General features: G+C 40.4%; 1 protein-coding gene across 1 annotated transcript; it reads right to left on the reverse strand.

The window, feature by feature from the left end:
• Nucleotides 1-3,850: 3,850 nt before the first annotated feature.
• On the reverse strand, nt 3,851-12,929 carry LOC134076933 (polymeric immunoglobulin receptor-like). Its single transcript, XM_062532242.1, has 4 exons — nt 12,644-12,929; nt 12,181-12,510; nt 4,270-4,319; nt 3,851-4,123 (listed from the first exon to the last, which is right to left on the reverse strand). The coding sequence occupies exons 1-4, from the start codon at nt 12,906-12,908 to the stop codon at nt 3,851-3,853; spliced, it is 918 nt and encodes a 305-aa protein (XP_062388226.1). The 5' UTR covers nt 12,909-12,929.
• Between the last annotated feature and the right edge of the window lie 78 nt (nt 12,930-13,007).

A 13,007-nucleotide genomic window follows, 5' to 3' on the forward strand; every position in this document is an offset into this window, starting at 1 on the left:
ACAAAGGGTGAGATTTGTACATTTTCAAATGGCCATGGTACTGCTGGTTGAACTTTGCACACCTGCAACCTACATACACACTCACTCTCTCTCTCTCTCTCTCTCTCTCTCTCTCTCTCTCTCTCTCTCTCTCTCTCTCTCTCTCTCTCTTTCTCTCTATCTCTCTCTCTCTCACACACACACACACACACACACACACACACGCACACACACTTACAGAGCTAGAGCCACTAATATACAGGCACATGCATTCACATACATCTGTCTCTGTTAGTCGAGTCCTGATAGAAACACATCAACATGCTGTGAAACACTGAAAGTGGGAAAGTTTCTGACATCTCAGAAAACCACAGACCCAAAACCACAGCATTTCCTGGAGACGGTATGATAACAGCATAGCCTCACGCTACGTAGCACAGAGTTAAGGAGAAAGGGAGTCATTTTGAAATTACAGACAAGCACATACAGGCACACACATGTGCAAATAGTGGAGGGAGAGAGATGAAGTGATTTTCCAAAGTCCAAATGCCAACACAGACACATGCAATACACTTGTTACTATAATTGAACTGAACATAATGGTAAATCAAAAAGAGCATGCTATTAGCTATGTGCTGGGAACAATAACAAAAAGATTCAAGCACACATGCACGCACGCACGCACACACACACACACACACACACACACACACACACACACACACACACACACACACACACACACACTCATATGCACATGAGAAATCACACCAAAAAGGTGAAGGGAGAGTCATTTGCTTGCAATAGAGACCTCTGCTGGAAATTATGATTCATAGGAGTTGATCAGCCTAGGTTATCAAAGATGAAGTACAATCACTAGTAGTCTAAACTGGTAACACTAAACCAATAGTTGACTTTCCTGCAGGTGATAAAACACATAGTGAACAGTGTAACTTGAAAACTCGGATTATGGATCACGTATGGAGGAGCATGTGGTTAGTCGTGTGGTTTATATTCATCGACATAAAAAACACACATCATTGGAGTTCCATGAGGGTACAAGCTGTAGCAGTTTATATTCATCAGTGTAGACTATAGAACCAGTAAAGCTTTTGTGGTCAACATTCAGGTCCATGGGTTGCAACCGGTTCATGGGATGCAGGCAAATGTGAAGGATAATCAATGGATCATGTGAGTCCTTGGACATTAAAGTGTGTGTGTGTGTGTGTGTGTGTGTGTGTGTGTGTGTGTGTGTTCAGTATTGGAATTTGCGAGGTCCTTACTGTAGCTGTTTGTGGTTTTGGGATATTCAGTTTGATACGGGCTGTTGTTTGTGGAAACATGAATAGGATAAATGGAATATAATAGAATATATACTTTTTGATCCCGTGAGGGAAATTCATTTCTCTGCATTTAACCCAATTTAACCGAATTAGTGAACACACACAGCACACAGTGAGCACACATTAATCACACACGAACTAGCGGCAACTAGCGGCGCTCCGGGAAATATATAAAAACACAATATCATGCCCTTTGACCCTCAACACCGGAGCGCCTCAAAGCTGCGTGTGATCCCCTCTTCTGTTCTCCATCTACACTAATGACATGATATGTCCCCATCACTCTGTCAAAGTATTGGTTCAGGCAACCCAGTAGGTTAAGTTTTATCTCATTGTTTGTTAAACTTCTTCTCTGGAATACCCCCTAGGTCTTATCACATGGCACTAAAACAGCCATGGGAAGTTTGGTGTGTGGGTGGCCCCCTCTGATATCTAAAAGGATAACAGCTGCTATGCTACAAGAATGTGATGATCTCTCTCTACAGACAGCTGTCAGTGCATTTCCTCTATATTGTACCTCTATATTGTTCACATGCAAAATATGCATATTTAGTTAATTCATTATTGCACTTCCAAAATTGTATGGGGGACCCTGATAGCAGATCTTCTTTAGTGCTGATTTGAAGGTGAAAATGTAGTGAAGTATTATCATGTGCATGATCTTCCAATCAACTAATGGGATTAATACACATAAAGATGTTTCTCATGAGGTTTCACATGCATCGCTCATTTGATAAGGAACTAACATGGAAAACGGGTGTTATCCAATGCTCCATGACAATGTTTGTAGCTACTCTGAGACAGAAGAGGAGCGATGCTATCAAGTCAAAGCCACTGAGGATAAGAGTATGTCTTGGTATTTGATCTTTGACCTCACCTTGCATAAAGTCTAAATACTCCTTCCATTAGCCCCAGAGGCTGCAACCCAAGTCCCGAGAACCACTTACCAAAAACCACAGAGTTTCCTAGATATGGCATGATGTTAATACAGCTTCAGGGAAAGTGACGTATAGACTAAAGATCCCTGGAAATGCTGGAAATTATGCAACATAACAACTGGTCAGCCTCTCAAACCACGGGTGGGCAATTATTCCCCCCAGATGGCCATTTTGATTCATGCTACACATCCAACTTATCAATAACTGCACAGATATACAAATGCTCCGCTGAAGTTTTTGGTAACAAGTGCCAGTGATGAACAATCAGTATGTTACAGTTAGCTGAAGCAAAGATAAGAGCAAGGGTGACTGGCATGAAGGAGTAGAGTATAACACCTGTTGAAGCAGAGAGTGTCAACATCTGAAGGGATCACACAAATATGTAAAATATGAATAAAAATAGTTTCATTGTTATTTTTTTCCAATCCTTTATTGTTCCTTGTATTTATTGTGTTTACATATTATAAGCAGTCAGACTGAAAAAAAAAATGAAAACTCAAGCATTACCAAATTATGGACAGAAGCTCTATGTACAAGTGTTCAACATAACAATAACCTCATATCAAGGCTAGAGTGAATCAAATGATTCACATGAGCAAAGGCGCTGATTTATTCACATAACCTCGGTCTATCCGATTGTGTGCAGAGACATTTTTCCTCCTGTATTGTTTGAAACATGCCCCATAACAAGGTTGTAATGCTTCAATTCCAAAATGACATTTTTAATATTCTTTTTAGTACGTCAAGATGTACTCGGAAAAAAAAAACAATCACTACATTTACTTGACCTTTTTATGTTTATCTGTTGCATATGAGTGAAATGTCTAAAATTAGTCCAGCATTTATTTTTGGTTTACATAATTGTTAATGCTGCAATAACCCAATTTGATCATGTCATTCCAATGAAACTGAATAGAGTTAAGCTTACATTAAATATTCCTGTATTTTCAATGTGATTGTGTTACACAGGTGGCATGATTGAGAGTAGGCATTCAGATGTACTGAGTATTGCAAGATCAATGATAGACACATAACTTTAATGTTTAAGAATTCAGAATAAAGTCTTAGAAGGAAACATGCTGAATATGTTGTGCCACAGAAATCAGAAGCATACATTGAAGTACCTAACTCATTGCTCAATACCTAACAAACTCAAGGTGGGGACAAAGCATGGTTCACCTCAAAGCATAATATGAGCTACAACTCCACTCCAAATTCTTTTTAAAACTGTGAACTTGCCAGCATTGACTTTTGCCAACACTGTTTGCTAAAACTGTTAAAGAGAAACTATGCAGGATTGGCGATTCAATCTTAAGTTTCGGTTTTGTTTTTCATTTTCGCTCGTTTTATGCTTGCATATTTCTCTGCAGAGCTTCCCCGACAGCTTTAGCGTGCATATTTATACATATATAGGCTTTATATAAATATATAAATTGCAAGCGTGGTTCTTCTTGATCTTTATGCGTCTCAGCCAACAAACTGCAAGGTTGCAATAGCGGATACTAGGGACACTGGGGGTGGGAGGAAATATGACACACACACGCGCACACGCAAGCAGCCTGGAACATTCCTTTTTTACAGTGTATGGAATTATCTGGTATTAAGGTTCAAGCTCTGGTATTCCGCATTAGGTTGGATGGTGTTGGGGTTCAAACTCTGGTAAAGTGCATCGGGGTTCAGGGTTTGGTAATCTGCATTAGGTTGGATGGTGTTGGGGTTCAAACTCTGGTAAAGTGCATCAGTGTTGGGGTTCAGGTTCTGGTAATCTTCATCAGTGTTGGGGTTTAGGTTTTGATAGACTGAACTCATCTGAATGTTGCTAGCTGATAACTCTTGAGGAACATCTTCATAGTTAGTGCCATCCTGCCAGTTAATTGAGATTATATTACATACTATTATTTTAGCATTACAGCACACATTTCCCAATTTCCACACCCTACTAGTGAAAATGTCAATATGTTTATGTTTCAATCTTGTTCAGTTATTGTCCTATACAAAATTTTACTCACCACTTCAGAGAACCCTACAACTTCCCTGGATGCAATAGGAGAGGCAATGCCTAGGGAGCAGAAAAAAAAGGAAACACAATGTTTTGAATAGCAGAAACAGACAAAGATGGTGCTTACCTGTGGGGTATACTACGAATCTCGATTAGTGGGTTAGCGAGGTATGTTGCGCTCAAAGCCAGGGTATGCTGTCATACGAAAGTGGATTTGTTTTAGCGTCGCTGTATCACCATGGTATCTTATGCTCGCAACCAAACCTGGTCGGGAGCAGGTTATGTGCTTAGTTATAGCTCAAATCGTGAAAAATCACCGCCCTCTGACCAATTCTAACCAATCCATTATCTTGAAAGATGAAGTTATCTCACGTGTGCTAATCTGTCAAACTTCGAACAGGTTCAGCCCCGCCTCTGCAAACATTTTGAATCTCGAAGGCGCTTTTAACTATGTTGCGCGTGCAAATATGTCACTCCTATGGACGTGCGTGCATACCATGCAATATTTGACGACCATCGATTTTTTGATGTTATGGGTTAGACACTAAAAAAGACCACCCTAGATTTCCCTGCCGCTCATAAATGCGGAAGTAATCGTTGGTTAACCGAGGCTGTCTTGTGCGTCTCCACGTTTCCCGATTGGTCAAAGTCACCCCAACCACGAGAACGCGCACAGATCTGAGCTGAAAGCCTAGTTTGATAAATTCATCCGTGAGTGAGTTTCGTAGTACCACTCAACTCTGATTGCGACTTTCGTTTTTAGCAATCCAGGTTATCCAAAGAAAACCTGGTTATGTTCAACGAGATTCGTAGTATACCCCACTGCTGCTCTGTTTCCTTTATACCAAATCAAGAAAGTAATGCCCAACACTAACACTGTCACTATATTTTATCACCAGACTATTTTCACAAAGATGAGTGAATGTGACTGTGCTATAGGACCTCTCTTGCAATACTTTCTGTAGCAATATAGATCCTTAGACAATATGTAGTGAGTGAAAATTATAATGAAATACCAATATAAAGCAGCAGTGCCAACCCAGATAGCAAAACTACACTGGGACGGAACTGGGCCACATCTACCACAACATTCGGCACGGATCTGCATAATGGACCTGATCCGGCGTCCAAACGCACATCGGTCCAAAATTGTTTTGTATCCGTTTGACAGATCTGCGGCAGATATGAACTTGCACTCGTCCTGGTCCGTCCCAGATAGCAAAACACACCTACCACGACATCCGGCACGGATCTGAATAGTGGACCTGATCCGGCGTCCAAACGCACATCGGTCCAAAATTGTTTTGGATCCGTTTTACTGATCTGGTGCTAATAAGGGCTAAGATTGCTCCCAACAAACAAGATAACGTCCCGGCGATGATTCAGAGCATTTTAAAGAACGTATTTCTCACCGCGACGTAAAAAGAGGAGGTCTAACCTCGACTTTCACCCAATTTCATTTTATGCTGTTTAACTTTCCCCCCCAAGTAATTCTGTCACGGATTACATGGCGTTCGGTGATCATTCATGGGAGTGAAACACCTGTCATTATTGTTAAGCAGACATCGACCTACAGCAATGGTTAGCATTTACGTTCATTATTTGAATATCGTATGTGATGCTAATATGTCTTACCTGCAATTGCAGCTTGTAGAATGATGATCACGTCCAGATGAATAATTACAGTTTTTTACGATTGTTTACACACAAAAATATTTTTTTTCACACAATTGGCAAAATTTTACTCCAAGGAGCAAAACACCTCCACAGATTTGCACAACATTACACACAATGTCTGCTTCACCCTTTTTGCAAAACATTACACACAGTGATTTGTAAAACTCTACACACATTTCCACACCTTAGACACAGATAAGGATTGTGAGGTTACTTCCTTGTCATTACAAAGCCCCGGATTGCCAATGACTACACTAATGAACAAATTGGATTATCACATCCACCAGGTGTGTAAGCACACCTGTGCAAAATTGAAAACGCAGCACTCAGATGTGCTATACAGTCTTGTTGCTTTTGCAGTAGTTGCTCTTCAGAGTCAAAGTGTATGTACTTTATGCAGTAGTTTTTGTTTGTCTACAGATTTTATTTGTTCAATTGATTTCATTGTTGGTTGATTACTGTAACTGATTATGGTTAGAAATACTGTAAGTATTGAAAGAAATACTTGAAATATTCAGTCTACAGCAGTCTTCAGTGTTGTACAGTGCAAGTGCAAGTTTATAGACCTATTTATGTACACTTTCCCTATGTCGAACTAATCATGAAGAATGTTGTGGGTTTGTCACTATTTTTTGGACATATAAATGATCCCTTACATTACGATGTCTGGGCAAAACTCTAGCACATGCTATTTCCTAATTTTTCTTTTTACAAATGCGTTTTGCATTTATCACTGCAGTGTGAAACTGGCTGCAATAGTGTCTGATCATTGAGGACTGTGTTTGTTAAATGACAACTAATAGCATTTTTACAAATATGTGTATATGTTTTGACTGAAGTGTGTATGTTTTGACTGAAGTGTGTATGTTTTGACTGAAGTGTGTTTGTTTTGACTGAAGTGTTTCATTTTGCAAGGAATCTAGGAATTATGCAAAATGAGTGTGGCGTTTGGATACCTGTGCTTAAATTTTGTTAAAAAGAATTCGGTTTGAAAAATTGTGTGTAAGCAATTGGAAAAAACTGTAATGCTTTAGTTAGCTGGATATTTATACCCTGTTAGGTCTGATACTTTCACGACTACGGTGTAATTCCCCCCTAATAAATTACTAAGTCAATGGTCATATCTAGTAATGTTATTGTTCAAAACATCAGTGGAGTAGGTTAGCCTATAAGCTAAGTCCCAAACACATTGTTTCAAAATTCAAAACTAATATTTGCAATGCATGCTGGGAAGCAAACCTCAACAAAGCAGGCCTACACAAAATATAATTAAAGTTATCAGAGAATGTTTAGGTTATATTTCATATCTAAACCATGAGGTTTATAAAGACATACATTGTCCTTAATTCTTCTGCAAAGTTTTTTATAGTGGTGACCAGTTGGGGATGTTGTGAATGTCTGCCTAAAGTCATATGTAATATGGGACCTGTATTGCAGATCCGTACCACACACAAGAAGCGCACCCGTACCACATAATAGAGGCGGAACCGCATTGCAGATCCGTACCACACAATAAGCGGACCCGTACCACACACAAGAAAAGTAGGCTACCACACACAAAAAAAGTATATATTCTATTCTAAGAGGCCGTACCACACACACAAAAAGTATTCTATTCTAAGAGGCGGAACCGTATTGCAGATCCGTACCACACACAATAAGCGGACCCATACCACACATAAGAGGCGGAACCGTATTGCAGATCCGTACTACACACAATAAGCGAACCCGTACAGGTCCGCTTCTTGTGTGTGGTACGGATCTGCCATAGGCTACGGGTCCGCTTATTGTGTGTGGTAGGCCTACGGATTTGCAATACGGGTCCGCTTATTGTGTGTGGTACGGGTCTGCTTCTTGTGTGTGGTACGGATCTGCAATAGGGCTCGGGCACACGCCTTGCATTCTAGGATAGCCACCATGTTGGTAGCGTACCGAACGTAATATCCATTCATGTAGATGCAGAAGACAAGAAGCAGAAATATAGGCCTAGTATTAGCGATTCTTTTCCTCTTGCGATCGTGGGTTGCGCTGTTACACCCCACTACACAGCACCAAGAAGGCAACAACTAAGTAACAGGAACACACTAGGTGGGAGTAAATCCATAGTAATCCATAGTAAACTAAGGAGTGAGGCAATATGGCTGTAGCGACACCGAGCCCTATTCATGGGTTTCATCAGGTCCCTTTCCACAGGTGTATACAATCAAGCACCTTAATTATCAATGCAGACTGCATGGTGCTTGATACACCTGTGCAAAGGGACCTGATGAAACCCATGAATATGGGTCCGCTTCATGTGTGTGGTACGGATCTGCAATACGGGTCCGCTTGTGTGTGTAGTACGGGTCTGCTTGTTGTGTGTAGTACGGATCAGCAATACGGGTCCGCTTATTGAGTGTGCTACGGGTCCACTTATTCTGTGTTGTACGGATCTTCAATACGGGTCCGCTTATTGTGTGTGGTACGGGTCTGCTTATTGTGTGTGGTACGGATCTGCAATACGGGTCTACTTATTGGGTGTGGTAGGGGTCCGCTTATTCTGTGTTCTACGGATCTTCGATAGGGGTCCGCTTATTGGGTGTGATAGGGGTCCGCTTATTCTGTGTTGTACGGATCTGCAACACGAGTCCGCTTATTGGGTGTGGGCTACATCTGGCCCACAGTCAGATACCGTAGGTCCGCTACATACGGATCTAAAGGCTTTCATGCGGATCCGGCCCAAAGGAAATTGCTATCTGGGAAGGTCATAGCAGAATGCAAACATGGATTTTCAGAGAAAATGTGGTAATGGACCTATGAAAAATATGACGTGTTGCTAACCTTGTCAAGTCGGTATGTTTTCAAGTGTACATAAGTCTCACCAGGGTAGGCTAAATGAGGGTCTTAAAAAAGGCATCATCAGATCAAAACCTACCACACTTCCTGCCTTCTGTGTGTCTGTAGCACAGGAAGAATGCAACCGCTAGCACTAGTGCTACTATCACCATGACTACAGGGGTCTTCATGTCTTTAACAGGGGCTTTTTCTGTGTAAAAACAAACATATCTGATTGTACATGGTAGATTGGTTATAGAATATTGCTCAAAATAAACATAACAATAGCAACTGCCTAAATATAAGTTTGCTATTTTGCTAAGTCATAGATGGAAATCTATCAGTCAATACATAAAAGTCACCTGGCTAATAGGAAAACATGGATTTCCACAGAGGTGTGAATGTGACCTTGGCACACCAAGATCCAATCCTCAAATTAGTCCATGTACTAATGTGTATGTTTTGGTTTAGTTATAGTGAAACAAGTTTGTGCACATCCCAGGTCAAGGTGCAGAACAAGGGTGAATTACACCTGAATGAGAGTATAGTTTCATGGTTCCATTTAGGGTTAGGCTTCTTATTGCCTAAACAAAAACATAAAAAATGGAAAAAAAATCGCACACTTGAAATCCTTCTTTTTTGTTTTATTTCCTTTTCTTTAGCACAGAACAATGACGTTTCGACCGTGTAGTCTTCTTCAGATCAGTGCTAAAGAAAATAAAAGTTCTGTGCTAAAGAAAAGAAAATAAAACTAAAAAGAAGGATTTCAAGTGTGCAAACCTTTTTCCATTTTTTATGTTTTGGTTTAGCAATAGGAAGCCTAAACCTACAATGAACCATGGAACTATATTCTCATTCAGGTGTAATTCAGTCACGTCTGCTGCAGCTCAACCTTGTTGATGGATGTTAGGCTGCATGATATCATTGTGCTGCTGTGCTCATGGTGTTCCTTCATTATTATGTTGCAGCGAGTGTACTGTATAGCCTGATTTTCGTCAGGCCCTTGTAGTTCCGCCATGCTCCACCAGAGGCATTTCGCTGAGCTCCACACAAGTGTCTGGACTCGAGGGCAATCCAAACTCCTTCCAGGGAGCAAAAAATTATGAACCAATCAGGAGCGCCGAAGCGAGTGTTTGATTCAAACAACAATGGCGGCGCGCAATGAGGAGTCTTGTGCTGACATTGATTCTGCTATTTCAACCGTTTTGTCGAATCTATCGAGTATTCATTCTTTAAAGTGTAAATTTCAGGGTCAATTTTTCAGGAAGTTAATGCAATGTGCTTATTAAACATAAATATTAGAACCGCCCACCATTGTTTTGTATGGGTTTTGATACCAAAAAGCTGAATATTATCGAATATAATATGAAAAGTTGGCACTCCCCCTCCCGTCCACTATATGGGGTATGATGTCACAAGAGGAACTCATTAGAGTCAACCGTGTTACGGTGCAATGAAGAAATATGGGTTATGAAAATGAAAATGTCCCCTAAATTTCCATGACAAATCAAACGACAAAAGCGTAAGTAAACGTTTTTTTTTTTACCATCCATAAACAACAACAGATGAACCTTTGCAAAAAATTTATCCCCGCTGTCATTGGATTTGAACTAGCCCTTCACTGGCTTCTGGCGAGAGTGAAATTGAGAGACTGACACGCTAGCAACACTACCAAACATATTACGGGAAGACAACAAGATTACTATAATCTTTAGTCATAGGCAACGTTAATTGAGGCCATGCGAATTTGGGATACAAGGTTTTTCACAGATAGCCTAACGTTTTCCACCAACGTAACCGCTGCATTGCATCTGGCTGAGAGGGACATCCTCTTCTGAAGACGCATCGGAAGAATATAGTTTCGTCGTGACACTTTCAAAACAACAACAAGATCTGACAGCATCTTTGAAGTTGAACTACTAGCTGCAGGCAGCAGTTGGATATGCTAACTGGCAGCTTCGTAGGCTTTAGGTAAGGTAAAAGCAACGACTGAAATAGCCTACATAACAGTGATAAAGTGTCGTTTTCAGAAAGCCATTTTAACAGGTAGCTGTTTCGGAGGCTAAACGGCTATAGCTACGACTACAGTGGAGACGGAGATGTTTTGCGATGTACAGTATGAGAGAACAGTGTGGAGAGATAGACAAGGACCAGTGTATTGACTGAATGCATTTCTGTACACTTTTGGATTTGTTTTGGGACTTGTTAAACAACATATGAGGCGCAAAACAACTAGCTAGCGAACAGTCTCGAGTTAGACTTGCTAATAATGCGTTTGGTGTTTGCTACCCCGTCAGATTACAGGATAATCATTGCTCTTGAACTAGCGATTGGTACTTGTACAGTGTGTGCGTCACAGCTCCGATTAGGACTGACACCATAAGTAAATAATGTCTTCAGTCTTGTCCCTCCTTGCTATTCTATGACGGCAAGATTTTGAAAAGACTGGCTTGTTCCGTTATGTTATCTGGGTTAAGTTTGCACCAGGCTAGCCTAGATTAGCTCTAACTACTCACCAGGACACCTGGCCAACTCCATTCATTCTCCTTACAGCATTAATAACTCTTTGAGGGTCCAGGCTCCTGGTATTTTCCTCCCCTCTCTCACGCCTGACCAGTTAAAAAGTGTAGGGCTATAATCCACAAAGAATTTGATGGTTTTCCACGTCCTCATTCGTTCTCCATATAGCCATATGTACAGTAAGAATCTTACAGAGTATGGGTTGCGAGTTCCTCGTATGACATCATCACCCAGTTACGTTAAACATGCTACCTTTGCAGAAAACCCCTAAATGATCATTTTTATCGCTTTTAAAGAAATAAATGTTTCAATAGGCTATATGTATATTTAGCAGTTTATTTACACATTAGTTGTTTGTGGTGGCTAAGCTGAAATTTAACCTTTAAAAGATTACCAGAGAATGGTTTTGAAGAAATGTATCGGTGGCAAGGATGTTTTCACTCTTCTTCCGACCGGGTTTGGCAAGAGCTTGAAGTAGCCTAGCACCTCATTCAAGATAACGGACAAGTGGTTTATCAAATCACATGCAAGGATGTACATCTCCTATCGAGAAGTCCCAGATCCTTGTGTGAAACTCAGCGAACTACAAAGATCTGGCGAGAGTCAGGTTATGTACTGTATAGTTCCATGTCAAATCAGCCTAGAACATTTTCTGTTGGTCTTATTACACTTTCAAACTTGAGGGGAGACAAGTTTCAAATAATAAAAAAATATATAAATACATTCTCACATGCTCAGAAACTTTTACTCATGTGGATGCTTTGCTTTAGGCAATAAGTAGCCAGTTAAAATGACCGCAATACTTAAAAGCAATACTTATGCCACATTACCGACCCATCACCTTGCCCAAACTTTTATTTTCAGAGGGAATGTTCTAATGGTCTTTGAAAAATGCAATAATAACTCTCACCTGTGACACCTGTGATCTGTAGATTCACCTGTCCGGTCAAAGCCACATTATTCCCAGCAGTTCTAAGTCCACACCAGTAGATCCCAGCATCCTTCCTCTCCAGCTCATGGATAGTCACAGTAAAGACGTTTGCAGATTTGTTGTCAGACTGAGAATATTTTGTATTCTTTGGTAAAGAATTTGATGTGATAAAATCCAAATCAACGAACGTATCATGTTGCTTGAAGAAGTGTTTCACGTTTGTTTTTGCTTCCTCAGGGTACTTGCACTGAATCCTTTTATGTCCTCCCACATGTCCAGTAGTTGTATTAGGTGAATCACAGCAGTCAACTGTCAAACATTCACAGTGTGACTGGATCTGTATTTCATGAACCTAAATATCTTCTTCCCACAATGTAAACAATCTTCAAAGCTCATTGAACAAACGATGTCATTACTTTCAAATATAAACTAAAATACATACCTTCTTTTATATTCAAGTTAAATGCTGCCTGCATTTCTTCATCTTCAACTGCACAGTGATACATCCCGGTGTCCTGTGTGGTGAGGTTTGTGAGTAGAACTAATAAGTGGGCCTTATTGAACTCATTTTCATACTGGAAGAACCTGCTATCAGTACCATTTGTGAAGCGATTATGAGGGCAGGTTGTAGAATTGCCCTTGCAGAAGTATCTCTTCTTGTTTGTATGCATGTTATTAAATTTGCAAAGAATTGCAATGCCTCCCATCTGAAATCCTTTCAGATTCAGAGTCTTTAGTTTTCCTGTAATTTGTAAACAGAATGAGTATAATAATTGTTATGGTCTTGTCTACATCTGAATCCAAAC

This window comes from Sardina pilchardus, chromosome 1, assembly GCF_963854185.1.
Source record: "Sardina pilchardus chromosome 1, fSarPil1.1, whole genome shotgun sequence".
In the NCBI taxonomy this organism is placed as follows: domain Eukaryota; kingdom Metazoa; phylum Chordata; class Actinopteri; order Clupeiformes; family Clupeidae; genus Sardina; species Sardina pilchardus.